This window comes from Brachypodium distachyon, chromosome 2 (assembly GCF_000005505.3).
Source record: "Brachypodium distachyon strain Bd21 chromosome 2, Brachypodium_distachyon_v3.0, whole genome shotgun sequence".
In the NCBI taxonomy this organism is placed as follows: domain Eukaryota; kingdom Viridiplantae; phylum Streptophyta; class Magnoliopsida; order Poales; family Poaceae; genus Brachypodium; species Brachypodium distachyon.
Genome location: NC_016132.3, coordinates 37,595,591 through 37,623,496, shown reverse-complemented (window position 1 = coordinate 37,623,496; position 27,906 = coordinate 37,595,591). Strand labels below are relative to the sequence as shown.

Below are 27,906 nucleotides of genomic sequence, written 5' to 3'. Positions count from 1 at the left end.
AAGTTTCTCTACGAGAAAACCAAACCTTGGTGGGTTCCTTTGCAAAGCTCTGTTTGTCTTGAGGTCTATCTCCAAAGAAACGGACGTCTTTCCGGTCTTCCTTGTGGAAAACCATGACCATGAAGGCCTTTTTCGCAAAACTCTGGCCTTGGAGGCTCTTCTGCGGGTTTCTAGGAAGTTCGGGGGCCTTGGCGTTAATCTTCAGTGCCGCAGGGGCTTGATCTGAAATTACCGTGCCCTAAAGGACCTTTTCGCGAACAATTCCCGAGTCGTGGGCTCCTTCCTACGTGGGCATGCAATTTTAGGGCCGCACCGGCCTCGTGGACCGTGTTCGCCCAGCGGGCTTCTCGGACGTGCAGGCTGGACCCGACCTGGCCCGAGAAGGCCCTCTTTTTTTTTTATTCGGCTCAGAGTTGGACCAAGGCTCAATTAGCCAGACCGGCCTGCGTACCGGTTCACGGGTTATGTGGCCCGACCGGATGGCTGCGGGCGCACCGAAGCCCTAGATCCGATGGCTTGCGCTCTTCTCCTCCTTCGTACGGGAGAAAGGCTTCGGCCTTCCCTCTTCTTTCTTTTTGTTCTTTTGCAGGCAAGCTCGTCACTCCAGGAGACGTTGGCGGCCACACGACAGGGCCATGAAGGCGTGCACGGGTTCCCCTCTTCCCCGAGCCGAGCATCTTTTCACTTTTGCCTCTCTTTTTCCTCCTTTCTTTGAAAAGTCTCCAGCCTGTGTACTGTCCTTCTGTCAGCGAGGTGTTGATTGGTGATTGGCTCGACTCGAACGCCAAGGGACAATGTCTGGCCTATAAAACGGGGCTATGGGGAGCTCTGGGAGCTTTGCCCACCCTTGTTTCCTCCCCTTCCGATGCCGAAGACAAGCTCGGCGGCATCCGAAGGACGGGACGAGGCCGGTGACAATTAGGAGCTCTTCGTGAGCACTTAGCCAATTCGCCGAGGTCGACCGTCGTCCGTGCCTCGCTGAAGATCGTCGATTCCTTGTTCGATTTGAGTTTGCAGCGGAGACCTGGCTTTGAGAGGTGTCGGCATTGTTTGCTGTTTGTGCCACGGAGAGGAGGTTCTCGGGTGCTCCTTTGTCCCTGCCTAGGTGAGTGGTGGCTGATGCCCTTTCTTCACCGCTGTCAAACTTACCGGGAGAATCATTTGGCGCGACGAGGGGCAAACTCCCGAGTGGCAACGGCTTTAGGCATTCGGTCAAGCACCTTGTGGGTAGGAACTGATGGTCGCGAGGGTGCTCGCGGCTCGGCGTGGGCGCTTGCATGACGAGGTGTGGATGTGCACGAAGGGCACGGGCGCGCTCGGCGTGGCGCGGGAACGACCGGCGTGTTGCGGCACGCCAAGGCGCTGCTCAGGGCGAATTGTCAAGCACCCTTGGGGCAAGAGTGGGGCATGGGCACAACTGAGCACGAGGCTGGGCACGTCATGGAGCTGGTTGTGCATGGTGGGGCACCCCGAGTCGAGACACGGCGCGACTTGGTCACTCATGCGGTATTGCGTGGATGAGCGGGGCGCCATGCGGGCGCGTGACAAGGCGTGGAGCCGGGCGCGACGAGGCTCGGATGCCGCCCGCGACGAGGCGTGGATGCGATGCGGCGCGATCCGAGGTGCCGGTAATTTGACCGAACACCTTGCGAGCGGCCATCCCTCCCCTTCTTTCTTCTCCTTCCTTTTTTTCTGCAGTATGGGCTGGCGGATGTGCGCAGCCCTTCCAGCCCATTTCTTCGCTGGCAGGACCGAAGGCCGACGGGCCATGGGCCCCCTCTTGGCGTCGACACGTGCATGGGGACATGTGTCTCGGGAAGGTGCTCTGCGGGGCGCGACGTTGACACGGACACGGCGTATCGTGGGCACGGCCGGCGCAAAGGCGAGCATCCTAGCGAGGGAGAACACCTGCACGGCGGGGTATGTCCCGAGCATGTGCTCAACGGGGCGCGATGTTGACGCAGGCACGGCGCGGCGTGGCCGCGCCCCGAGGGCGAAGGCCCGTGGGAGCCCGCTTGTCGTGGCACGAGCACGCGCATGGTGCACCGTGGGCACGACCTGCGTGGAGGCAAGCATCCCGGCGAGGGCGAACACCTGCACGGCAGGGCGTAGATACGCGCGGAGCGGGAACAGAGGGCATGTGGACTTGGCGAGGGCGCGTCCGGGGTGCCGGTCATTTGACCGAGCAGCTTGCGTGCTCCTCCCTCTGGCCTCCCTTCTTCTCTTTTTTGCGGGAATTGGGGCGGCGGCTGAGCACGGACCTTGGGCCGTCGTCCTTGTTCTGATGGAGCGTAGGCTGATGGGAGAGTTGGGTTTCATGGCCTTCGGCCGTTCCGAGGGGGCATCGCTCGGTCGGCGGTTGAGTGTGGTTTTGCGATGTTTTTCGCTGTAGATTTTCTGTAGTTGCTTCCTTAGGAATCTTCGCAACTCGTACTAATCTGTTCGTGCCGCATTTTGCAGGCGAAATGAATGGGGTTGCCTCTTCATGTTCGCTTGGCGAGGTGGATGTTCAGCAATCGCCTTTGGACCTTTGAACCTTGGGTTCGTTATTGTCACGACCTTAGCTCTTGGAGCCATGGTACTTTGCGACGCTTTTGAACCACGAGCTCACCCTGGTATCTCCCTTGGAGCTTGATTTTTTTAGCGATACCTTATGTATCTTGGGCCGTTTGTCGCGATCCCAGCTCTTCGAGCTATGACATTTTGCGACAGCCTTGAACCTTGGGTTCGCGAAGCTAGCTCTTGGAGCTAGACTTTAAGTGGTACTTTCGTACCTTAGGCCCTTTGCCGCAACCATGGCTCTTGGAGCGATGGTACTTTGCGACTGCCCCAAACCTTGGGTTCACCGTATGCATGTGCAAAAAATATGAGTTTCTCACTAAATAGGTGTGAACAAATTAATGGTGTGATGATGTGGCATGCTTGCATGTTGAGAGAAATCAAGTAGTGGGTTTCTCCTACTTATATATAGAAGATAAGCCATGTATTTTTATGTTGTGGACCTTCCTAATAAGTGTAATCTCTATTTTGACCCTCCTTGTATTTTTTTTCTGCCTCCGCCCATAATGCACCCCTTTTAATAACGTGATTCCCGGTCTGTTGCCGCGAAAAATTCTATTTGCATTTCGGAAAATTTGGTTTGCATATTTATAGAATTGATGTTGCATGATGTGCATATTTGTAGCCAAACTTGATGTTACGAACACATAATAATAAATGATCAAACGCAAAAGAAATATGATGATAATAAAATGATCAAATGCAAAAAAAATATGAATATTGTAGAACAACGGTACTTTTGAAATTTTTAGGTGACAAATCTTAGGTGATAAAAAATTGAATTGTATAAGGTGCCACCAAAATGAATTGCTTGTCAGATTGCATGATGGGATGGTGATGTGGGTGAAAAACTCTTAGGTGAAAAAAATTGAATTGTATAGGGTGCCACCAAAATGAATTGTTTGTCGGGTCACATGATGTGCTTGATGTGGATAATGATGTGGACACCTTGCATGTGTAATTTGCAAACACTAAATGTACCTTAATGGCGATTTGGATGCATAGTGGCATGGATGATGACGTGGACACCTTACGTGTCAAGCTTGCAAACATTTAATAAACATAGTGGGGATCAACTTTATAGATTATATAGATCAGTAATATTAAAGCAAAATTGGTTATTAATGAGAAGTCAAATATGGGTTTTCCAACCATATCCTAATCGAGTCCTCTAATTTATTCTATAGTAGAAAATGAATTCATGCCAATTCTCGGTAAAAAAAAATCAAGCACATGGCCTTACACCCACTGCCCTTGCCATTATATAATTGGGATGCTTCTTTTATTGATCAGAGGTGTTTCCGGGAATTCTAAGGATTTTAAGAATTTGAGCATGCAGGATAGAAAGAGATGCATGCTCGCGGCCACTAGATGTCACCAGGCATGAATTGAATTGATTCATTGTTGGTGACATCTTTTTCCATGATTAATTATTATACAAGCATGGAAGCTTGCTAATTTTAAATCTAATTAGGACGAAGGTAATTAAAACTAATCAGAATTTGCTACTTTTAATTAATAACCATTTTAGCTTTAAGATCCGCACTCTTATAAAGAGAGGGTGGACCAAAGCAAAACTCTTGGCAAACCCTTGCTGTATCGATTTGTAACAAGTATATTGTCACCCATGTTGTACTCTCTCCGATCCATAATAAATGTCATTTTGTGCTAAATCAGTGACACTTATTATGGATCCGAAGGAGTACCTTATTTGGTAATTGCCATATTCTGAATTTATTATTCCAACCAAAATATTTTCCCATATTAATATACTTATCAATGGTCCTACAAAGCAACATTCCATGAAATGTCAGAAGCATATAATTCGTCTTCCTTGTAATAATACAATCCTCTAAAACTACAGAAGTCTAGGTGATCCATCTTGCAAGAGACGAAGCTTTTTTCTTGTGAGCATCTAGAAAAACAATCTCCTCTTTAAATACCACATGAAGCACCCGAACATGAGTAGGCTACAGGCCCCTGTTATGCCAATAGTCTCTTCGAACGCATGCGGCACCTTATACAGGGTCACCCCCTCAAAGTCCATGCCGAAAACTCCTGGGACAACTCCGAACATGCCAACCACAAACCCAGCACTGCCCAGTAGCAGCTCAAATTTCAGCAACTGGTTTCGGAGGACGTCCTGCAAGAAAAACTACGTTAAATACATTTACTTTTGAATCTTTTGTTTGAATTATTTCTCATATATTACATTAATTTCAATCATGCAAATAGAAGGATATTTAAATACTCCCTACTACACTTGAGTTTCATCAGTAGTAATATGCCTCGAGAAACATATATATAGGCGTACGCTAGGTAGCATGCATCGGGCGGGTTATAATTTTACCCAATTGACTGCCTTCCACATCGTTCGACATACACAACATCAACACCCGGACATACTCCACGAAAAGGAGGATGATCAGTTTACCAAAAAAAAAAAGGGAGGATGATCCTCCGTTTTCTGCATCAATGGTTGCACAGAGTCTTTCCTATAGTTTTGGATGAAAACTAATTTTACTCGCAAAGCAGGTTCTCTTGAAATCTAAGTAGTGGCCAAGTTTAATTAATAGTTGAAGAAATTACGGGACTATACCAGCTGGATGTTGATGAAATTCTCCGTGTCATCTATATACTCTCTCATCTGTTGAAAGATGTATGTAGATGGTAAAATTGTTATGCAATGTACGTAGTTTTTCATAGGATAAAAAAAAAGGCTAAAGAAGTGGCAAACATAACTACTACGTAGTAGTATAATTCAAGCTTTATACCGTAGTTAATTTGTTGAGGCTTGTTTCAATGGACACAAACTGAGCCTCCAATAAGGTTTCCAGATCTCCCGTGGAAATGGCATCATCTTCGCTGGCTGGGTTCTAGGAGCTGTCGCGGCTGCTACTTCTGGCAATACGACTTCCTTATTAAGCCTCAAGATGCAGAGCGTGAAGAAACCGTTGTTGTACCTTTTTTTTAGGGAAGACCGTTGTTGTAAGTGGAGCAGAGGAGGATCGACCAAATAACCCATTATTATTTCCAGTTCTCTCAAGGCCCTCGTTTAACCCCAAAATACTACCATCCATCCTCATCTTGTTTGTGAGGTAACAATCGGCCATATCATCATCGTCGTCCATCAATTGCTCTATCTCGTCCCTTATCTAATTAATGGTGAAAGATAAAATTGACAACTCATCTAATGAAAGAAGTAAACAGGAGTATGGTGTATTACGATGAAGATGTACTCCGTATTACCCTTTGGACTCTCTTAGTTAATGCCGCCAGCCTGCTCTTTAGGCGCCGAGCACGTTCCAAGTTAAGGGTGCTGACTTTTTTTGCTAACTCGTCCAACGCTGGATACGCTTCAATCTCTATATCCGCAGTCTGACAAAAAAATTGTAAGCTTTCTCGATTCTTGAAGTAGACACAAGAGTTGATCCTAGAGAACATAGAAGTAGAACTGGAAGTTAACTACTTAATAGTTCATTGCAGAGATTGACCAGTGTTGATAGACAAAGATGGGATCGAAAAGCATTTTCATCGATGTAATTATAAGAAATTTATCAAACGAAGTGACACCGCAAGAAAGAGAAACAAACTGCTCTCTCCGACCAATAATAAAAGTTGTACTAAATCAACGAACAACTATTATGGGTTGGATAGAGTAACAATATTGTGTGCAGGTGCAGGTTTATCATTAAAAATAGGTTGAACTGGACATTACCAAATTTCAGACGTCAATATATACTCTGTATTTGTACACAACACCGGTTGGCATTGTGGCGGATTATGATTATCCGATTTTTCCAATCAGTTTTTTCTCTTGTATGGTTTTGTCAATCAGTAATTTTTACTACTTTCATGATTATTTTTGTGCAGCAGATTATTAAATAAGTTCACCGTAATAAGGGCAAACTGAGCCAAACTCATTTCCACCGTAACTAATTGTACTACCTCTGGTTTTTTTTAGCAGAACTACGGCAGGCAAAAGCCAGCCTGCACATTTTTAATTAAATGAATGAATGTGATACAACGAGACACAACGGCAGCTCAAACATTCACACCACCACTAGAAGGAGAAACAAGAAAGAAGAGCAACAAGCTCAAGGATCCGAAGACAGACATAAAAGCAACATCACCACCAATGGACCGGAGGAAAATCAGCCTACGACAAGATATGAACTGCCGGAGTGGTCGAAAGGCTACGGTCTGCCAAGCCACACCACGACACCTCTGTGCCACGGACAAAGTCGAAGGGTAACACACAACCGAGACGACGCCACAACACCTCTTGTGCTGTCGACGTAGTCGAAAGGCTATGAGCACCGAGACACGCACGACACTGTGTCGTCAGATAGAGCAAAAGGCTTCACTCGCCAAGACCACATCACGAGCATCTTCACAACGCACTTCCTTGCCGCAGAGCTAAGAGTCGCAGGTGCATCCGAAAGGCGTAGCTAAGCCGAGGCCGCCGTTGCGGCCGAAGAGCATTGCAGGCCGAGGCTACACAAGGACATGGCAAACTTCGAACGCCACCAGCCATAGTGGATAGACAGTGACTCTTGAAGCTGAAGGAACCAAGAAGCAGACACCACCTCCACACAACCACACACGGTCTGCCGCAGACCTCACAAGCCAAGAAAACGACTATCCGGCGAGGCAACAGTCACTCCTAGACAACGCCTCCACGGAGGAAACGACATCGAAGATGCCGTCGGAGTCGGATCCAACTAATTGGATCTTAGGCTTTCGCCCGGAGAGCAAATTGGATGGAAGAGAGGTGAAGGCTCCACGACGATGCCTCCAAGGAGGGGAACGGCGCACTGCTGCGTCGCCATCATCGGTGCTGGCAGAACCAGCACAGGGCTTTCGCCCGGAGCATGACACCTCGCCACCCAAACTGAATTACGCCCGCCGGCACCGACTCAACTAAGCCACACAGAAAGAGCAAAGACCTCACCACCCAACCTGAAACCTGCTCGCACTGATGCAGCCTGCTTGCCCCTCAACGAGGACCGGCGGCTCCACTGGCACCACGCCGGCAAAGCACCGCCGAGCAACTGCCGCCGCCAAGAGGCCCGCAGGAGGCGCTGCACCAGATCCCGAGCTCAGGTCGTGGGATCCGGCGTCGCCGTACCACATCGAGGCCGGGCTGCTCCATCAGCACCATGCCGACAAGAGCAAGGCCGAGCCCAAGAGCAGCACGCCACAGCCGCTGCTGGACGACCCAAGCCGGGAAGCACGCTCCAGATGATGGCCAGATCCAAGCCACGAAGGAGAGCTCCTCGCAGCCGCGCGCCGCCGTGAAGCTTCACCAAGAGGCCAGCCGCCGTGCCACCCACGCGGCCACGAGCAGCCGCCGCCGTCAAGGAAACCGCCAAGGGCCGCCGCCCCAGATCCAGAGCTCCTCCGCACGCAGAGCGCCGGCCGGAGTCCCCCGTCCCTTCGGGAACGAGGCCCGCTGCCACCGTGGCTGAAGCCGGCGGCAGCGGCTGAAGGGCGTAGCTACGGAGGCTTGCCGGCGGTGGAAGGAAGGGGATCGCCCCCGGGTCGCCCAGTGGAGACGACACGGGGGTCACGGGTCATTTTCGTACTACCTCTATTCGTAAGTAGTATGTTTGAATTTGACATTCTGAAAATGATATCACATTCTTATAAACTTCTAATAATGTATTCATGTTAAAAGAATTTAAACTTGCATGTTGGATACCGTGGCCAATTGGGAGGAGTGTGACCGAATGATATTTGCTGCTCTCTCCGTCCAACAAAAGATATCTCAAATTTGTCAAAATTTGGATGTATTTAGACATGACTTAGTGTATAGATGCATTCAAATTTAGTCAAAGTTGAGACATTTTTTGTTGGACGGAGGAAGTAGAAGAATTTTGTCATTCTTGCTTCCTCAAGAAGTGAAGAACACACCATGTGATAACCTATCAAAGATTTGTGCCCTCAAAAAGAATGTTGAAGCCTAGTAATAAGAGGGATTTAGCAGAAGAGAGCGTGAGATTGCGGCAAAGGGGAAGCTTGAGGGCACAATTGTTATGGTGCTGGAGTTTCAAAGAGAGGTTCAGTCATACCAGTAGCAACCATGGTCACAGGGACGGAGACAAGGAGGGCACAATTTCAGTTTCACAGGGACGGAGAGACAAGGAGTACTACAGAACTAGGCAAGCACCTCTGACTTGAAGACGGAGCTGATGCATTCGAGCGCGACCCCGAAGGCGATGAGCTCGAACGGCATGCCGGCAGCAGCATGGCGGCCCGCCGCGAGACGGCGCTTGAGCTCGTCGGCGTACCTTGCCGCCGCGTCGTCGTCGCCCTGATCTCCTTGGACTCGCATGACGAGCGCCTCTTCTGAGCTGATGATGCACCGTATCTGCTCGAGGTTGCAGACGATGGCGTAGCCGCGGGCGAGGATGCTGGCCGTGTAGCCGAGGAGCGGGTCGAGAGCGCGGAGGTCGCGCGCCGGCACGCCCATACGCCGCATCACAGCCTGCTTGCTGAGCTCCATCTCCTCGGATTCGCCCGTCTCCGCGTCCACGCGGACCCACGGCCGCGTCCGGGACCCGCCGTCGTCGTCGACGGCGGCATCTATGTCGACCACCACGCCGCTCCGGCCTCCTCCTCCCTCCATCACAGCACAGGCTTCCAGTGATCAATCGATGTGCTCCAAGATAAGAGCAAAGATTCTCACTGCCCATGCATCTCGCCTGATAGCTTGCTTTAAAGCTTCAATTATCACTCGTTCCAATCCGACCGGGTTCTTTCCCGTCCGACACCACGCGCACTAATGGAAGGACCGACGATACCATGTTCACATGTGATGCGATGTGCCGTCTCCGATGCCCGATGGTGACCCCTACTACGCATTGCATACTCCCTGAAAACACTCAGGCCTCATTTGATTTAAATGATTTTCATAGAAATTTTAAAGATTTTCTATATTGCTCGTTTGATTCGTAGAATTGAATTCTATAGGAATTTTTCCTAAGGATCCATTTGTACTACATTCCATAAGAAATTTAAATCCAGTAGTCTAACCTCTTGAACGAAACAAACAAATTTTGGTGTAAACAAAATTCTATAGAGATCAAGTGAACATGACATCTATTCTTTTGTTTTTCCAATCTTATGAATCAAAGAAGCCTTTATTAGTCCACAAACTTGCGAATCTTCAAGTTCATAGACTCTGATTGCAATTTACTTCTCATTTTCTCTGATTGGATGCCGACGACGGCCTGGACAAGAACGACGGCGGGTCCCGGTGGTGGCTTCACGTGGACGCGGCGACGGGCAGCGCCGAGGAGATGGAGTTCACCAAGCCGGCGCTCATGCGGCGCCTCGACCTGCCAGGGCGGGACCTGCGGATGCTCGACCCCTTCTTCGCCTACCCCACCACCATCCTCGCCCGCGACCGCGCCATCGTCTGCAACCTCGAGCACCTGCGCTGCATCATCGCCGCCGACGAGGCGTTCATCCTCCTGCGCGACGGCGGCTTCGGCGCGGAGGACGCGCGGATCCGCAGCTGCGCCGCCGAGCTGCAGCGCCGCCTCGTGCAGGCGGCCGGCCGCCGTGCTTCGGACGACAGTCAGGTGGATGGCACCCCGTTCGAGTTCATCGCCTTGCGGGTCGCGCTTCAAGATGTCTGCTCCCTGTTCGAGTCCCAGGTTATGGCCTTCTTTCAGTAATTCCTGCCAATAATTTTTCGTTTTGACGGGTGTAATTCCTGCCAAGGTTTATACAACACCAAAGCAACAAACAGAGTGAAATCTGCATTTCAAAACAAACATATAACAATTACTAATGGCAGGAGCTTGTATTTAATAAGTAGTACTTCGTACTCCGTAGAAGCTCACAAAGCGTGCATTTTTATACTGCTCCGTAATTTTTTTGGGAAGTGCATAGCCACATAGGAGCCTGCATATTTAGAGTTTTTACAGCTCACAACTTACATGTGAGCACTTGACAAATCTGGATTGTTGATTTTTCTGATAAGTGGGGTCAATTTTTATATTAGACTGTATCATATGCATTAAATATATATTTAGATACGATTCCTTCAATGGTATGTATTTTAATGTTGTATCTAAACAAACTCCCATTATTATGTTTTGTGAAAGAGAAATGGTGAATACCTTTGGGTTTAGCGCTAAGAGTTGTATCTAGATTAAGATACCATATCCCCTCTTTTTGTTCATTTAATAAGGTGCCACCCTAATTTTTTGTCTACCTAACATACTTAAGATATGATATGTACAGCCTAATTCCACCGTGAATTTCCCACACTTCTGAGAAACCTTCCAAGTCAAGCAAAAATTCCTCAAACCTGAATTTCTGAGTTTAGGTACTTCCTTTCCCATCTGAATTTGGAAAGCAACATGATCAGATGCCATTGGATTAAACAAAACTAATGGATCATATCAATTTGTAAGCGCTCCAAAATTTCTCTAATTTGTGTATTCCCAGTTATGTTGTTTTGGATAAATTATTTTTATCTATATAAAGAACTGAAAGTGCTTACATGTATATAAATTTTCAGACTGCCGAGTTACAGAGTGAGGGTTATCTGGCGCTGGATGAGTCCAAAAAAATAATCAACGTCGTTAGCTTGGAACGTGCTCGGCTCCTAAAGAACAGACTGGCTATATTAACTTCGAGAGCCGAAAAGGTGAAAACGGACTTCTGTCATGATGTTATGGTCTTTTCACTTCTTTCATTAGACGGTTTGTCAGTAAGATCTTCAACTTATTCCTTCTGTAAACAAAGATCTTTAATTATTCAGCTTTAAAAGATGCATATATTGTTTTCACCACAGGTAAAAGACGAGATAGAGATGCTGATGGACGACGATGGTGATATGGCTGAATGTTGCCTCACAGAGAAAAAGAGAAAGATGGAAGCGTCGTTGTTAGAAAAACGTATTGGTGAAAGCAGTAACGACAGCTTTGAGAGCCTAGACATGAATAAATTTGGTACAGAAGAACTGGAAATGTTATTGGAGGCTCAATTTGCGTCCATTGGAAGCAGTATCAACAAATTAACTATGGTATAAAGCCTGAACTATATTTATTCTCACCTCATCTTTATCCTTTATTTTTCGTTGCAAAACCGCATTAATTACCTGAAAAGTTTTCACATTTTTGTGCAGCTGATGGAGTATATAAAAGACACAGAAGGTTTCATCAACATCGAGCTGGTATAGCCCCCTAATTTGTCCTCTATATACGGTGGGTGTACTGAGAATAATAGTAACAAATTCGAGTTAGATTAATCCAGAAAAGCATCTTCACGGGTGTGCTAACAAATCTATCAATGTAAGCAAACTAGACATGTGGCATAATTGTAAGCAATAGTAATCCAGAAAAGCATCGTAAAAGGTGTGCTGACAGTAAACCTTATCAATAGAAGCAAACTAGACAAGCAACATAATTAAACAATAATCTTATATGCATCATCTGCGTGAATAACAAAACCAAAACTCAGCCTTAACACAAGGATGAGTGTGACGTCTGTGTTGTTCAGGGGGGCTCTTGGTCATCTGGGGGGAGGACACGAGACGCGATTGGTACTGTAGGATCACGATACACGACAACGGGGGTAACGTTGCGAGACGAATCGAGGGAGTGAGTGAGCGTGCCTTATTGTCCAATCTCCTCATGCCTCAAGGGAGTGGAACACACAAATCCTTATAAGGTGGTTTTTATCATTCTTCCTTAGACATATGGGACCTAAACTTTGCAAACATGAGCAACCAAATAGGCTTTTGAGATTATTATTTTCTGGGACTTAATTTAATAGGCTAGCCCAATATTCTATTAGGGGTGTTAGAATTACACATGATTTGAAAAGAAAACAAGCTCATATTTACACTTAATTCAGTTCAAATGAAAACCATTAAACATTATTGAATCAGTTGTTTGGACACCTACGATCCTAGGAGACCTTAATATACTATTTGAATTAAATTTCTGACAACCTTTGAAATTTTATGTTAAATTTCTGATTCGTATATAAGACCATCTAAATGTGCACATGAGATTTGGCACCGCCGTAGTAAATACTCCCTCCTTTTCACAGATGTTGGCGTATTTGGTTTTGTTAAGACAAAACTTTGAGCAATAATAACTTTATTAACATGCAATTTAGATGATAAGAAACCACAATTGTTAGCAAGAACTTTTGAATACGAAACTACCGATAGAAATTTCAGTCTTCAAAAACAGATATTAATATAGTAATTCTTATTCAGAAGCGTGTCTTAATGAAAGCAAATACGCCAACCTTTGTGAAAAGGAGGGAGTAATAGATTTGCCACCGAGTCTGGTCTCAAAAGAGTAAGGGCATTTCACAACATTAGAAAATGCATGATCACAATTCTCATGGGATCGCATTTGCACTAAAGTTTGTTTTGTTCACATAAGAAAAACAAAGTAATATTTTTGAAGATGTTGGAGTCAATGGAAAATTTATTATGAAATATGCAAATGAATCCTTAGAAAAATCCCTTTTAAGATCCAATTCTACAAATCAAACAACTCGTTATGACAAATACATCGGTTTTGCTATATATAAGTCGTCTAATTTTTAGTTAGAGATATATTGATTTTTCAGCCATAGATATGGTTTGTGCTTTAAAATTCGGAACGAATGATGGAAAAAATATAGTGGAATGACGTCAATTTTCATACGTCAACTGAGATTTAAGCATTTTTCTTAAAATCAAGCACGAAATAGCCACACCCAAATATATCTAAGGATTAAAATAATCCAAATTTCCTTTGAAAATTCTTTATAACCAAGGAAGTTGTTTTGTTCTTGCAATTACAATATGCACAAAGGGGCACATCCAACAGACAGGAGCGCACCACTTGTCTGGTACCATGTTTATTACATCGATAGCATCTTCTCAGTATTTATGGATAGTTAATACTACGACAGTCAAAAAAATTAGAACATGGGTACATACAAACTCACTTTCTGAAACTTGGCAAATATTGTATTTTGAACTTCAAAAAAACATGCAAATAATCACGAGTAGAAACTTAGCCTTGTAAAGTTTTATTAAAAAATGATCATTGGTGAACTGTGCAAAATTCACAAAACATGATACAGAACAAGCTGCTACAATACATGTTACATAACTTTATTATGCAGAGATCTATTTTATGATTTTTGCAAATTAAAGTTCATGAATGATGATATATCTTTTTGAAAAGTTATGAGGCAAAGTTTCTATCCATGTACTACTTATATTTTTTCGAATTCTTTTGCAACTGAGAAATACATTTTTGCCAAGTTTTTACAAACTGGATTCACATGGACCCAGAATCATTCTATGGTTTCCCATACTACAACCACTATCGCACGATCAACAAAACATGCTGTTCTTCTTGCAGAACAACGTGCAGAACCAACTGCTGAAATTAGAGCTGCTGCTGGGCAGTGCTGCATTTGTGGTGGCCACCTTCGCAGTTGTTCCAGGAGTCTTCTGGATGAACTTTGAGGGGGTAAAGCTATATAAAGTGCCGCATGGGTTCGAAGAGACGCTTGTCATAACAGGTGTTTGCAGCCTAGTCATGTTGGGATGTTTCGCGTGGTACCTGAAGAGGAGAATGATTTTCTAAATGATCTGAAGAAAAGGATTCTACCCTTGTACAATGGATCTCCCGGCCTTCTTGTGAAGATCTGTAATCTGTAGAACACTATTGGATTCCCATGAGAAACAACTGCATTGATTTTTTTGCAACTTTTCGGCAACGGGAGAGAAACTCTCCTGGCCTCTGAATGAAACATCTCAATTCAGTAATATAATGCATGCCAATTGGAGATTATCACGGACAATATCCTAATGCATGCCAGTACATGACAAGGAGATTCTGCTGTCACATGAATCCCTGGAATGTACACGATGTATCTAACCTAGACTTGGATTCTTTCCTTAAGAAATATCAACTATTCTCCAATTCGTTTTCCTTTTTCTTCCCGGAGGGAGAAACTGTAATACCAGAGAGCGACATGAGCTCTAATCGCAACCGCATAGCCAACGAAGCTCCCGTACGGGTATGCTCAAATCAACCCTCCACACTTGCGTCCCAAGCTCTAATGTTGAGGTCAGACTGTGTATTCACATGGACATGGCACACCACCATGCACACAAGGATTGCTGCTCACTCTTTACTTGTCCCAAGGGCCAGGGATTTCATTTCTGGCATCAGCCTCTCCACGAGATCTTCCTTCTTCTCCAGCATTCGATCCGATGTGCAATCTTGTTCCTGCAGGGCAAAGACACAACAATGCACGATAGCGCAGATGAGCACAGAACACACACTAGTTCATGGCTTTTTTGTGCTGTATGGTAGACAATCAGTAACAGCAAAAAAATGCTCGTGTATGATGGATGAATAGCTATGTAAACTTGATAGATGGGGAGAGCTCGGAATATAAATTTACAGGAAATGTATAAATGAGTTCAGGGAAGAAACCAGATAAAGGTTGTAGAAGGATAACCAATCCTTTTACAATGTACACATGAATAACGATAGGCGTTGAATTTCCGAATTACTGAAGTGGACTTACATCACCAGTAGCAGCAGCTTGCAGCGCAAGAAGTTTCACGGTAGTGCTGTGGTAATCAGTCAAAACCTTAAAGGTTGAAGCTGGTAGTTTGTCCTGCAAAATGGAGGAGGATTTGTAATATCACACAGATACATAACAAAAAATCTGAATATGGAAATACGACAACATCACATTGACAGGTCAAAACATCCTACTCCCCTCTGATCCTAAATTGTTGTCGAAATATTAAATGTATCTAGATGCTTTCTAAGAATAGATACTCCCTCCGGCCGGAATTACTTGTCAAAATATTACATGTATCTAGACGCTTTTTACACATAGATACATCCGTATTTGGGCAAATTTGAGACAAGTAATACCGGTCGGAGGGAGTACATCCATATTTGGGCAAATTTGAGTCAAGAATTTAGGATCAGAGCGAGTAGTTCTTAATCTTAGAAATATTAGTCAACTTAAAACTAAAAACCTAAGATGTTATAGCCAGAATACACAGAACAAGGTTCCAAAAACCGCCAGGAATTTGTTGGTTACTGCTGGTTTCTGGAAGTGCTGGTGGTGCCATAGAGCTACTAATTCGTACAGGGTTTTAAAATATCTGATATGCCATTTCCACAGATTATGAATCAGTGATCAGTGATGACTCCATACCAATGAAATATACACTTCAAACTACAAACTGAAAAAAAAAAAAGGCTAAAAGAATACTTCAAATCAGCCAGATTTTGGCCGCTGAAGGGGAGACAATGGGCAGAAGTATGCCCAAGCCCACAGTGAGGACTGCATATGCCTATGTGCGCTCTCATAAGTTTTGCCAAGCAAGGAAGCAACCATTCTATGGTAATTCATGATCTCATTTGTCCAAGTTGAGAACATACTAGACAAACAGATCTTACCAGACTAGCTGTTGTTGTTTCAAAGGGAAATAAAGCAAAATCAATTAAGGACTCTATTCTTATAAAAGGACTGATAAGTAACATGGAGAAACATATATCAGGGAACATGAAATCATGGAAAATATTCTTCTGACAACCAGCATATAAGACAAATAAATCAAGGTTCTATGCCCAATTAGGAGTCACTGTTGCTACAAATAACAGGTTCTAAAACTGCATTGAAGTATATCTTCAAACAAACGAAAATGAATAATTACCTTTAGTAATGTAATAACAGCACCAACAGCCCTTCCAGGAGCCTGAAGGGCCTTGTTGTATGCCTACAAAAAAAAAGATGTTTCTCAGGTTTACCCATCAATAAATATTATAACAAAAATAGGTGTTTTTCAGGAAACACGCAATCAAACAAACCTGAAGGAAAAGGAGAGCAACAACTTTTGGGAGGAAGGAAACTGGATCACTCTCTGAAGAAACTTGCTCTGTCAAATCCTTCAGTTCATACAAGAAATTGAGGTGATCAATACTTAGCAACGGAATTCAGCCATAAAGAGAGTTAACATGTCACGAAAACAATGAACTGTTTATTCAGTACATCACCGAACATCATTGTCTTCACACTTACGATAACCCACTACCAATCTAGTAGTTCAAACAAAAGGGTGCCTATCAAGTCTAGCAATCTAGGTAATTTCATGTTATTATAGTGATTTTGACTTGGATTCTGTTATTCTGTACTTGCACTATTTTGATACTTAAAATGCAAGGAACAACATTTTGTCGCGGAAACAGAGATCATACTGCCAAAATACCAGGATTCTGAAAAAAAAAACTACCAGAATGGTTCCAGTTATCAGGGATGTTTGCTATGTTTTGAATTTAAAAACACATGATTTGATGTTTGGGGAGATCCCTGACGGGGGATCAAAAGGGGCTAATTTACACATATTTAGGGCCTAAACGGGACATTTTAAAAAAAAACTGTCCGGGCAGGCTCAAGAAAGTCAACTCTCTCCAGTTTTCCAGACCCTATGATACCCTCAAGATAGCCAAGAACATACCTTGCGGTACGCATGCAGCATTGACCGCTCTAATCTTTTATCAAGCTTCTTAAATAATAAGCCACTGAAAAAAAGAGTAAGCACTTAAATAATCCAGCCAATGTGAAGGCAAGTACAAATACAGAATGTTACCTTTCCTCTGTTATATCTCTTAGTGTGTGCATAAATGAATCAAATCGCTGTTGTGAGTAGAAGAAAAAGGTTAGCAAGAGCTACAAATTCCAGTTATATTTCAAGTTAATATCTCGAAGACGTAGCAATTTCATCACTTGGTTGTCTGTGACTTGTTCTGTCCAGTATATAAAATTGTTAGCTGTGAGGTGCTAGCATGTTAACAGAATTTGAGCTGTTACACTATGTTTAGTGTTTAGAAGAAGATAATTACAGAATTAAGAACTTAAAATCTTCAATTCATGCATCAAATATTATTTGTTAACAAACCTTTCCATCCAATGCTTCGACTAAAGCTTGAGCCTTCGGTGACAATGACCCAGGAAGATCCTTTGCCTGAAGAAAAAAAAAATTTGCATTTACAACAGAGAGCAAGCCCGTAAAGTTAAAAAGGGCAGCCCGGTGCATGTAGCTCCCGCTTGCGCAGGGTCCGGGGAAGGGTCCGACCACTTTGGGTCTTTTGTACGGGGTTTAGGGTTTAGGGTAAACCAAATGAAATTTTCATTCAGGATTGAAGAAGGAAAATATTACATAATACATGGAAGAATGGAAAATACTCCCTCCATTCCACAATTCTTGTCGAAATATTACATGTATCTAGACACTTTTTAGAAATAGATACATCCATTTTTGGGCAAATTTGTGACAAGAATTATAGAACGGAGGTAGTAAGTTATTTATACCAGAAAAGTACGGTCCGCAGTGCTCAGTGGAACATGCTGTTCTTCATTGTCTTCAAGCTCCACCCCATTCTTCAATTTGTTGTCCTTATCCTATCAATAGTTTAGGCAAAGTACATGCACTAGTCAGAGAAGTAGCTTGCAAGAACTTGTAAATGATTCAAATTTGAACTAGGAGCTAAAAGCTAGTCACAGTTTCTTAGTTCATCAGACAACAAGGATCACAAAAAGTAGACAAGTAAAACAGTCAGATTTGCATGTTATTTGAAGGGTTCTGTTGCGAGTATAAAATTAAACGGATACAGCAAAGAAACAGTTTATGAATTACAAACTTGCAGACAACTATTGGAGTAAGCTTATAGAAGTTACCAGTGTAAGCAAAATCTTGTCAACTATTGGAGTACCCATAGTTCTTAGAAGATGCTTGTGTAATATGCCCTGGAAAGCAGAAAACAGGCAAAGAAAGGGACAATAAGTAACATGTGAACCTATTGAGTAGCAAGCGATCTTGTGAGGATGTTCCTAGAACAGCTTACAGAGGTAGCAGGATCATCCTCAAACACATCAAGAGCTTTTTCATACAGTTGCATATCCAGGACAGCCTGACAATGACAGGGAATAACAAATACAGAAAAACAGTTTACAAATTAGAGTAAAAATAACCAACAGTTCCAAGACAGCTATCCAGGAAACTTAAAAATAGCATCTATAGTACATAAAGAAATCAAAATGTAAATGGGTTGCAAAAGCAGATTACCTCATCTAGCTGCTTTTGCATATTATCAAGCACACTTCGCCTCCTTTCAGCATTTTCTGACAGCATGGTGTTCCTTTTCTTCATCCATGAATCAATAAGCATTGGCCTCAGGTGAGAGGACAATAATTTAATTGGGTCATTCAAGTCGTCTGAGCCTAATGTTGATTAAAAAGTTCAGAAATTTGTAGAAGTACAATTTCAACTCAACAGAAACAATGATGTCAATCTTGATTTAATTTCCTGACCTGCCACCTCTTCTAACTCTGGAGCAGCAGCCAAAACCTTTTGCTCTATCAATTCATCAGGAAAGATATTTGTATTCTCGTCTTTTGATTTCTCTGATGCTTTTTTACCGCCACGTTTTGCATCTCCTGAGGAACCTGCATCCTTGTTTTTCCTATGAGCTTTTTTGCCCTTAACAGGGATGATTTCTTCACTGTCATCATCCTTTTCAAGTGGTCCACCTTTGGCAGACCCTGCAGCTTTCCCTCTTTTCTTCTTTGTCCCTCTCTCTGATGAAACACCGGTATTGCTTGTGTCATTATCACCAATATCTTTTGTGTCCGTGTACTGGACAGATCCTGACCTATGCTCGCTACTCGGATTCACATTCATGGAAGTTCCTTGAACAGAACTATGTTTAATACCAAATGAGTCGATCTCTTTCTCAAGTCGGTCAAAAATACCCTAAAATAGTTTGAAGAACAGACACATTGCACTCATTTAGAAGATATAATGGGATATTAGTAGTGTGGACAAGTGCAGGAAAGATTATCACAAGTAAAAGAAGGAGGCTCTGAGAATTCACCTTGATAAACACATTACTGAAGACACATGATTCTCCAAATAGCACTGCTTTAGAAGACTGCAAAGTCTTTTATGAGTGGTCATCACGAAAGATACCAATTTCAACTACTTTAAATATACTAACCTTGACTGCCTTCTGCAAGGATGGACAAAGAGACAATATCTTGGTTGCATCAGGTCCACTGATATACGATGGAAGGACTGAAAGAGAATCAATCCTGAAAAAATAAAGGATATCTTGTAGGAACGGAATGTACTAGGCATGGAAGCAAAACTGATTGCTAACTCCATTAGGAAAAATCTGCAAATAATGTATTGCTGCTACACAAAATGTTGAGACACCCTGTGAAATCTCAGCTACTCCAGTGCAACTAATAGTACAAAGTAATTCATTTCCCTGCTCCTATACTTTAACATAGCTCATAACACATAAAACCTGTCACATGCTGTCCAGTAACCAGACGCGATGTGTGATCGTGTGAGACAGGTAAGCGAGGCCTCAGACCCCATCAGCCAGGAACCGCTATAGCTCAGCGAAAAAGGGGAGCAGGGAGAACGAGAGAAAGAGAGGAATGACAGTGTTGTATTGACAGAATGGTGGGGGTGGACCAAAGCAAAATTAAGTCAGCACTGTGTGGACCTGTGAGAACAGGTCCAGGAGAGTGGGCGCAACTCTGTTCACAAGAGGCACATATTCGGGTTCTTCAAAACACTCAGCATTGAGTAAGCCCGAACCTGTTTAACAATAACTACATATCCTTGTATAGAAGGGTTACAGGTAAAGGTAAAAACATAACCAACCCAATTGCTTTTGTTCTAACTTTATCTCTAATTCCTTCCGTCCTAACTTAATAGGAATGAGATAGAATGCCACCCGCCTAACCTACACCATCTTTGGCTCATTTAATTAGTTAGAGAACACCATGTGCACAGGGACTATCAAAGAGAACTCGGAGGCCCATTTTGGGGATGCATGCTAAGTTATCATAGTAGATAACAATGGCAAATCACAATTAACCTTTGAGGAGACATAAAATTTAACAATACCAGTGCCCATTCTCGATTGCGTCACCCACAGCAGCATCTAGCATATCGACAACAGATGGACGAATAAAAACAGCCTCCAGTGCAATGCCATCTGGATATCTGGCCTGTTGAAGATAAAAGTTTTCCTTTAGATAAATAGGAAGATAAAACGATAGTCAATATAAATTTGATTTGTAAAGGAATATTTACAGCTCAAGTACCTCCAAGTACTGTTTAGGTTGAGGAATTGCAAGTTTCTGAAGCACTTCGTACCCAATATAAGAGTTCTGCACATAAAATGGAGAAGTCAACAAATGAAAGGAGATAAGGCATAAGAATAACTCAGAGTATGTGATCAGAACACAACAACTATCATGGTAAATACCAGATGAAGAGATTTATTATGATGCAACAAGATATGGGAGTAAAAACTGTGAAACGCATGTGTGGAAGAATTAGATCAGTAAGTCATGCAAAGGTGCACATGTAGAAGTTGAGATCTTGTGTAAGTATACACACATGTAGTTCAGTGAAGCCTACTCGTGCTACTAGCTCAAAATCTTTGCTTCTAATATGTCATAAAATTGTAGGAACTAAACAGAGGTGCCTCGACCTGTGAAAAAAACGCATCAACACTTTCCTTCTGAGCATGTGCAAAAACCTAACAAAGAAAAGATTAACACGCCATTAAATATAGTTTAAGAATTAGGTATAGAATATGAAATCAAATGTGGATCTTACAGCTGGTGTCCAGTGTACTCCCGCACGGACAGACCCAAGTACAGCACCTTCTTTTAGCAAGCTAACAAAAATGGACTGGAAGAATGAACCTTCCACCGAGACTCCATTAGCACCGTGCATTTCTTGGAGCTGTTGCTGCAAGGAGTTCCAGACAGATGACAAGTTTGTCGGAACTGTTATACCCCTTGCCGCGCCACGGACCATGGCAGTAATTCGTGAGACATATGCTGGAGTGTATAGCTGGCCACCTTCTAGCCTTCCTTTCACCTGGAAGCATTTATAATATTAGTACCATTTTGGTTAAATAAAATACGCTAAGAGAAAGACCATCCCAAGTGTTAGATAGCAGACATACAATAGTTCCAAGCCGAGGCTCAAGGATATTGATGACCAACTCCGATCCAATATGTAACTGTGCTGCAATCTCAGCCAAGGCAATCTGGCTGCGGTCTTGCAACTTCTCATTTATCTCTTCTGTCACAGTGTCCCAGTAAGACTGTGACATGATCTCTCCATTGATTAACATCAGGGCAGGATCCTCCGTGACAACCTTTTGAGCCTGCCTCTCAATATGGTAAAGATCCACCCCCAGGATGTCTGATAAATCAACTAGTGATGCCCGACCTCGGTTCTTGATCTCCATCTTAATCTCATGCTTCAAATGGTCCTGCAACGCATAGATGACCATGGATTACGGATCAGCTAAAAGCTGCACATTCTTGGTTGGGACAGTGCGTTAAGCATAACTACGACAAATATGTATTACTACGACAATGTATATCTATATACCAAAGCAACTTGTAGATAAGATTCCACCAAAATACTATACAAAGCCAGGGACATTGGAAAGCGCAATTAGATCAAATTTTCTAACATGTCTGCTTGTATACATAGGAGATTGCTGGAGCAGACAATTTGCTCTCTGGACACCAGAGCCACTCTATAATTTTGCAAGAGAAGCTGGAAACAGATGTGCCGTTGAATCTAAACCACACCACTAAGAACTATGGCGTTAGATCATTTTTTTCCCCAGGAATTCGCTGAATTTAAAACATCATAAAAAAGTCGTAACTATGTTCTCAGTAACCACGGGAAGGACATGAACAGAGATGGCAGTTCAGGGTTTAGCTTTGATAGCACAGATAATTTCAACGCCGAGTCATAATCCAAACCGCTAATACCCAAGTCCAGGATGCGTCATCTACGCTCCAGGATACTACATGCTACTTCATTCGATCCCCCCGGTGCGCAGAGACGAATCTGGTTCCGGCCTCCGGGGAGACCGCGAGGGTACTGATGGGGATTGGGGAGTAGTAGCTGCGGGCGTGTGTGTGCGCGGACAGGGCGGAGTGGCGGACTTACGGATGTGATGTACTCCTTGCCGGATACGGTGTGGAGGAGCTCGAAGTCGATGAGGCCGCGCTCCTGCAGCTTCTGCACCAGCTCCACCACGTTCCGCTCCGACAGCCGCACGCTCGACCGCGCGCTCTGCGCCGCCTCCAGCTGCCGCTGCAGCTCCAGGAGCTCCGCGTCCATCACTCACTTTCTTCCCTGTAAACCCTCGCGGCGGCGCGATGCGGTCCGATGTCGCCGGAAACGGGGGAGGCGGTTCGCCGAGATCGAGCCGTCGATGGGGTAGTCTAGAGAGGGGGAGAAAACGAAGAGTGCTGACTGCTCACTGACAAGCGGGGCCTACTGCTGGCTCGTGCCTTCCCACAATAAAGGCGTGTCCCTTCTGTGAAAGCATAAAATACTAGGCCCCCCCGTTCATCATTCAAAAAAATTCAGGAAAAAGCCTGAACTAATTTCGCAACGTCTACGTAATACGCATCCAAAATGGCATGAAATTTCAGGCCAACATTCCATTGTACTCATGGATTTTGAGAAACTAAATCACATAATGTCCAACATGCATGTGAAACGAGGTAAAAAAAAATTCGAAAACCCGGCAGACGGAGTTGCCGTTTTCATTGAAGAAGGAACAAACCGTACCGGCGCTCGAGGAGAGCAAGAACAGGAAGAAGCAAGAAAGTAAAGGAAAACAAAGGAAAAACGGCTACAAACTAGCCGAGGGAACAAAGATCCTACTCTCTCGGCATCTGGATGCTACCGAAGGCCAGAGTCCACATCGCCATCGCCTCCTGGATGCGGTGGACAAGCTGGTTTGGGGAGAGCTCGTTCTCCCAGAAGATTCGTCGATTTCGTTCTAGCCATAGTTCCCAGACGGTGGTCAAGGCAATCGTTTGGGCTCTCTTCCTATCAGCCGGCGGGCAGCAGGAGAGGCCCTTGAAACACTCGAACGGGGAGCAGCAGCTCGTCTAGTTGGTCGGGCAGAGACTCAGCAGACAAAAACGCTCGCCGATCATGTGCCAAACCAGGGCCGCCCGGGGGCACTCGAAGCAGAGGTGGGCGCACGTCTCCAGGTTCCGTCTGCACAGCTGGCAAAAGTAAGAATTTGGCCAGCCACGCCGCAGGAGCACGTCCGTGGTGAGGATACGGCCCTTCGCGGGGAGCCAAAGGAAGAATTTGCTCTTCGACGTGGCCTTGATCTTCCAGACGGAAGGCACCATATCCGTCGAGGTGGCACCAAGAAATTGGATCCTGTAGGCCGAGGACGAGGAGTAACAACCAGTGGTGGAGAGCCGCCAGACGAACTGATCGCGCCCATTGGACAACGTGACCTGCTGAACCCTGCTCCACAACGCGACAAACTCGTCCAGGTTTGCCGCCGAGACCTTGCCCCGCAAATCCAGAAGCCATCTGTCGCCGCGGATGGCCTCCGCAACAGAACGGTTCTTCCACACACAGAGCCGGAAGAGGGCCAGCATAGCCAGCCTAGACGCGACGCCAAGCCAGCTATCGTCCTAGAAAGAGGCGATCGTCCCGTCCGCCAGGGTCACGCTCGTGGCCACAACGAAAAGATCCCGATCAACGTCAGTGCACGTCATCAGGAGGCCGATCCAGGGCTTGTCCCGGGAGACGTGCTCATGCCACAGCCACCGCAGGCGCAGGGCCCGGCTGAACAGCGCGAGGTCAAGCACCCCCAGACCACCAAGGCACCTCGGCCGGCAGACCGATCGCCAGGCCACTTTGGAGTGCCTGCCAGAGGCCGCCTCCTTCGCCGCCTAGAGCCAGCCTCGTCGAATCCGGTAGCAATCCTTGATGAACCATGCCGGGAGATGTTGGGCAGTCATTGCATACACCGGCATGGCAGAAAGGACCCATCGCAGGAGAACCAAGCGTCCAGCAGAGGAGAACATGCTGCTCTTCCAGGCAACAAGCCGCTTTCCCATTCGGTCCAAGAGCGGTTGCGGCTCCACCTTACACGGCACCCGAAGGGACAGAGACATGCCCAGATAGGGACATGGCAGGGTTCCGAGAGGCACCCCAAGCGGCTGGAGGATGTCACCCAGGTCGAGCCCATCGCAGCGCATTGGGTAGGCGGCGCACTTAGAGAAATTGACCTTAAGTCCAGAGACATTGCCAAAAATCTCAAGGATCTCACGCACGACGGCCACTTCACTCTTGATCAGGTTGAGGAAGATCGCAACGTCGTCAGCGTAGAGGGACGTGCGCGGGAGATTCAGATGCCCCGGCAGCCTGGAAATCGCCCCCGCATCCGAGGCAAGCTCCACCAGCCTCTGAAGCGGTTCCATGGCAAGGATGAAAAGGAAGGGGGAAAGCGGGTTGCCCTGCCGCAGTCCAAGCCTATGCCGCACCACCGGTCCGAGGATACCGATCAGAAGGATCCGCGAGGAAGACGTGGACAAGAGGAGGGAAATCCAATCAGTCCACCAGCGGCTGAAACCCCTCGCGCTGAGCATGTCGAGGAGATAGGGCCACGAGACGGAATCGAAAGCTTTAGCAATATTGAGCTTGAGGAGAATAGCCGGCTTCTTTTTTCTGTGCAGATCCTTAAGGAGATTCTGGACGAGCAAGAAATTGTCCTGGATGCAACGGCCCTTAATGAAAGCGCTTTGAGAAGCGGAGATGAGGTTGTCGATCCTTCCGGCCAAACGGGACGCCAACACCTTCATGAAGAGCTTGGCAATGCTGTGCATGAGGCTAATGGGGCAGTAGTCCTTAACCTCAGCGGGATCGGTCCTCTTAGCGATGAGGACGATGTTGGACGTGTTGATTGTATCCATGGCAGAGAAATTTCTGGCGAACAGTTGGCCAAAAGCATAATGTCCAACATGTGAAACGAGGTACAACAAAACATAAGAAAACAAAATAAACCACAAATAATTGACTAAAATAATTTAGCACTCTCCGTCCCATATTAAATGACTCAAATTTATACAAATAAGGATATATTTATGTCTAAAAAGCGTCTAGATACATGTAATAGAAAATCAGTTAATATGGGACGGAGGGAGCATGTGATTATTACATAGACAAAAGATATACTCCTTAATTAGCATCAACTTCTTCTTTTCAAAGCTATGAACGATAAGCACTAATTCCACAATTTGATCTTTGTTTTGACACTGGGCTGCCTTTTAGGCCTCATTTGGCTGTAGTGTATTATACGGTGTTGGGGAGTATTTTCTCCAAAAGTATTTGGTGAAAAAATTCCCAACACCAAATACCCTGAAATACTCTTCCCCCAAAATACACTACAATCCCTTCTCTCAAATGTGTTGTTTGACAGGCAGGGAATTAATCAACACGGAAGCTATTATTTTGATCCAAGAACTGTCTACATGAACTTGTGCGTTCAAAATTAATTAGGACAACAGTCACCAGATTCATTTGTCTGACTCTATCAATAACGTAAATAGTTGCATGATCAAGACTGTCATTCGAATAAGATGAACGCATTATCAAATTATGACTAAAATAAGAAAGTTCATTGGAAAACACAAAAAATGCTCTGAACCTTGTCTTGCTTTCAAAGATTTCAAATAACTAGGAAGCGTTATTAGGTTGAGTGCCCTGAGATGGCAAACTTTGGCACAAATCACTGACCAACAAGAGTACTGTATTTCATACACCAAATGTTGCTTAAAACTCATGGGGATGTCACACAGCATAAATGAAGAAAGCAACATGTTATGGACAATAAATATTGTTAACTTCACTATGCCCACTTAACAATGTGTCTCAGCTTGCTTGCACGGAACAGAGAAATGAAGGTCCATGCTACGCAAGTAAATCTTTCAGAAATCTGGCGGCATCATACTTCAAAGATTCGTCTTTCAGAAAACTTTTTGTTCTAGATTCATGCCAAATTGCAGTAGGAAATGCCAAAACTGTCAAGCTTCATGCCGAACTGCACGACAAGAAGCCAAAATTGAAGCAGCCTCGGCTAATGGACCTGAAACCACCATCAAACACATGTTATTTAGGGTGAAACTATAACTTGCAATTGCTAGCTAAATCATATCACATATAGACTTGAACACAATAGCAGAATATGTTATCAGAGGATCAGGAAAAGGAGTTGGGATACATTCTGTTCCTTAAATTGATAATCTGGTATTGTAAAGATTTGCATTTTCAGTCTTTAGCCTTTTGCAAGTATGTTATACTACGATCAAGTGACACTTGCAAAATAGAACACTAAAAATACATTTCAGGTCTTGCTTAAGAACATGTCAAATCTCTAGTTTAGAGAGAGTTTCATCCTCTGAAATAAAAATGCTACAAATACAAGTAGTTGCTGTTTGCATAAAAGTACCTATTAAACTGAAGAACTGAAAGCTCGGTTTCATTTTAGTACCATTGTCAGGTTTGGGTCAGCAAGTGTCTAATATGAAACAAATGTGCTCTTGTCAACTTCAGAGCATAAATCTCTAACATCTTTCCTGATTCGAACTTGTGATAAAACAGTAAAACATGTACAGGTGCCGACTCATGTACAGGTTCAGACTCATGTCAGAACTTGTGAGAAAACCAGTTAGCACTAGGACCTGATTCAAACTTCAGAATACTTGTAAATTTTTCATGGTTTTCCTTTGCAAGAACTATATACAGCTATCTACAAGCATAGCACAGAACGATAAAGAAACAAGTGCTAGGTGAGATCAATCGATCCATTGATTTCCTCACAGAAAGGACATACAAATCAGCAAGATCGATGTAAACTGCAAAAGAGTCACAAGATCATAACGAAGTATTAGCTTTTCGGCTAGGCATAAAGCACACATGAGATGAGGTTTGGAGCTTGCTCTCTCCGATGGATCTACCTAGCTCTCTCCTTCCCTAAACCAACCAATAATCCCATGTATCTTAGGCCAAGAAGAGCAAGAATACTAGAAGAGCAAGAACCCTAGACAAACCTCTGGCAAAAATTCCAGCCTTACTTGATGAGGAGCAGCGAGGTTAGGAGAGACGGTGGCAGGACCGGCGGTGGCAGTTGGAATCGTCGGAGTCACCAGGACTTGTCGCGGACTCGTCGGCGTCGCCTGAGTATTTGTCGGCCGCCGCGGAGTCGTCGGAAGGACAGCGCGCCCGTCTGGATCGAGCTTCGCCTCCCTGAGAGCTCGCTGCGCCGCTCGCGTCGCCCGAGGATTCGACGGCCGCCGCTGAGTCGGAGGCCGTCGCGGAGTCGTCGCAGGACGGAGCGCCGCCCAGTCTCGTGGAAAAAACGCGAGCCCCCCCTCGCGTCTGGAATTCTCGCCCACGAGACGTGTATC

General features: G+C 44.8%; 3 protein-coding genes and 1 long non-coding RNA gene across 10 annotated transcripts; 1 reads left to right on the top strand and 3 right to left on the bottom strand.

Annotated features, from left to right (window-relative positions):
- Window positions 1–4,285: 4,285 nt before the first annotated feature.
- LOC100825297 (magnesium transporter MRS2-C) lies at window positions 4,286–9,222 on the bottom strand. 5 transcript variants are annotated; one of them, XR_002964136.1, is made up of 6 exons: window positions 8,732–9,222; window positions 5,809–5,937; window positions 5,523–5,714; window positions 5,334–5,460; window positions 5,159–5,206; window positions 4,576–4,702 (listed from the first exon to the last, which is right to left on the bottom strand). XR_002964136.1 is itself a non-coding variant. In XM_024460260.1 (4 exons), the coding sequence occupies exons 1-4, from the start codon at window positions 9,188–9,190 to the stop codon at window positions 4,475–4,477; spliced, it is 1,008 nt and encodes a 335-aa protein (XP_024316028.1). In that variant the 5' UTR covers window positions 9,191–9,222; the 3' UTR covers window positions 4,286–4,474. The 5 variants fall into 5 exon arrangements, 2 of the variants coding, with proteins under 2 accessions (XP_024316028.1, XP_014754526.1); XR_002964135.1 differs by having other exon boundaries at window positions 5,334–5,714; XM_024460260.1 differs by lacking the exons at window positions 5,159–5,206; window positions 5,334–5,460 and having other exon boundaries at window positions 4,286–4,702.
- Window positions 6,533–14,384, top strand: LOC100824991 (magnesium transporter MRS2-C). 3 transcript variants are annotated; one of them, XM_014899038.2, is made up of 5 exons: window positions 6,533–10,223; window positions 11,096–11,287; window positions 11,372–11,602; window positions 11,705–11,783; window positions 13,953–14,091. In XM_014899038.2, the coding sequence occupies exons 1-4, from the start codon at window positions 9,864–9,866 to the stop codon at window positions 11,756–11,758; spliced, it is 837 nt and encodes a 278-aa protein (XP_014754524.1). In that variant the 5' UTR covers window positions 6,533–9,863; the 3' UTR covers window positions 11,759–11,783; window positions 13,953–14,091. The 3 variants fall into 3 exon arrangements, with proteins under 3 accessions (XP_014754524.1, XP_014754522.1, XP_003569018.3); XM_014899036.2 differs by having other exon boundaries at window positions 6,537–10,223; window positions 11,705–11,752; window positions 13,953–14,384; XM_003568970.4 differs by having other exon boundaries at window positions 6,543–10,223; window positions 11,096–11,224; window positions 11,705–11,752; window positions 13,953–14,384.
- Window positions 14,288–22,967, bottom strand: LOC100824688 (E3 UFM1-protein ligase 1 homolog). The gene is made up of 20 exons (XM_010233473.3): window positions 22,628–22,967; window positions 21,621–21,932; window positions 21,266–21,532; window positions 21,138–21,185; window positions 20,746–20,811; window positions 20,546–20,649; window positions 19,623–19,716; window positions 19,500–19,556; window positions 18,937–19,378; window positions 18,692–18,846; window positions 18,471–18,536; window positions 18,304–18,372; window positions 17,938–18,027; window positions 17,525–17,590; window positions 17,216–17,262; window positions 17,084–17,147; window positions 16,437–16,514; window positions 16,283–16,345; window positions 15,133–15,225; window positions 14,288–14,828 (listed from the first exon to the last, which is right to left on the bottom strand). Exons 1-20 carry the CDS (start codon window positions 22,799–22,801, stop codon window positions 14,724–14,726), a joined length of 2,460 nt encoding a protein of 819 aa, XP_010231775.1. The 5' UTR covers window positions 22,802–22,967; the 3' UTR covers window positions 14,288–14,723.
- A 3,170-nt stretch (window positions 22,968–26,137) lies between these two features.
- On the bottom strand, window positions 26,138–27,906 carry LOC104582766. The gene is made up of 2 exons (XR_730753.3): window positions 27,574–27,906; window positions 26,138–26,585 (listed from the first exon to the last, which is right to left on the bottom strand). It is a non-coding gene; the product is annotated as an uncharacterized LOC104582766 (long non-coding RNA).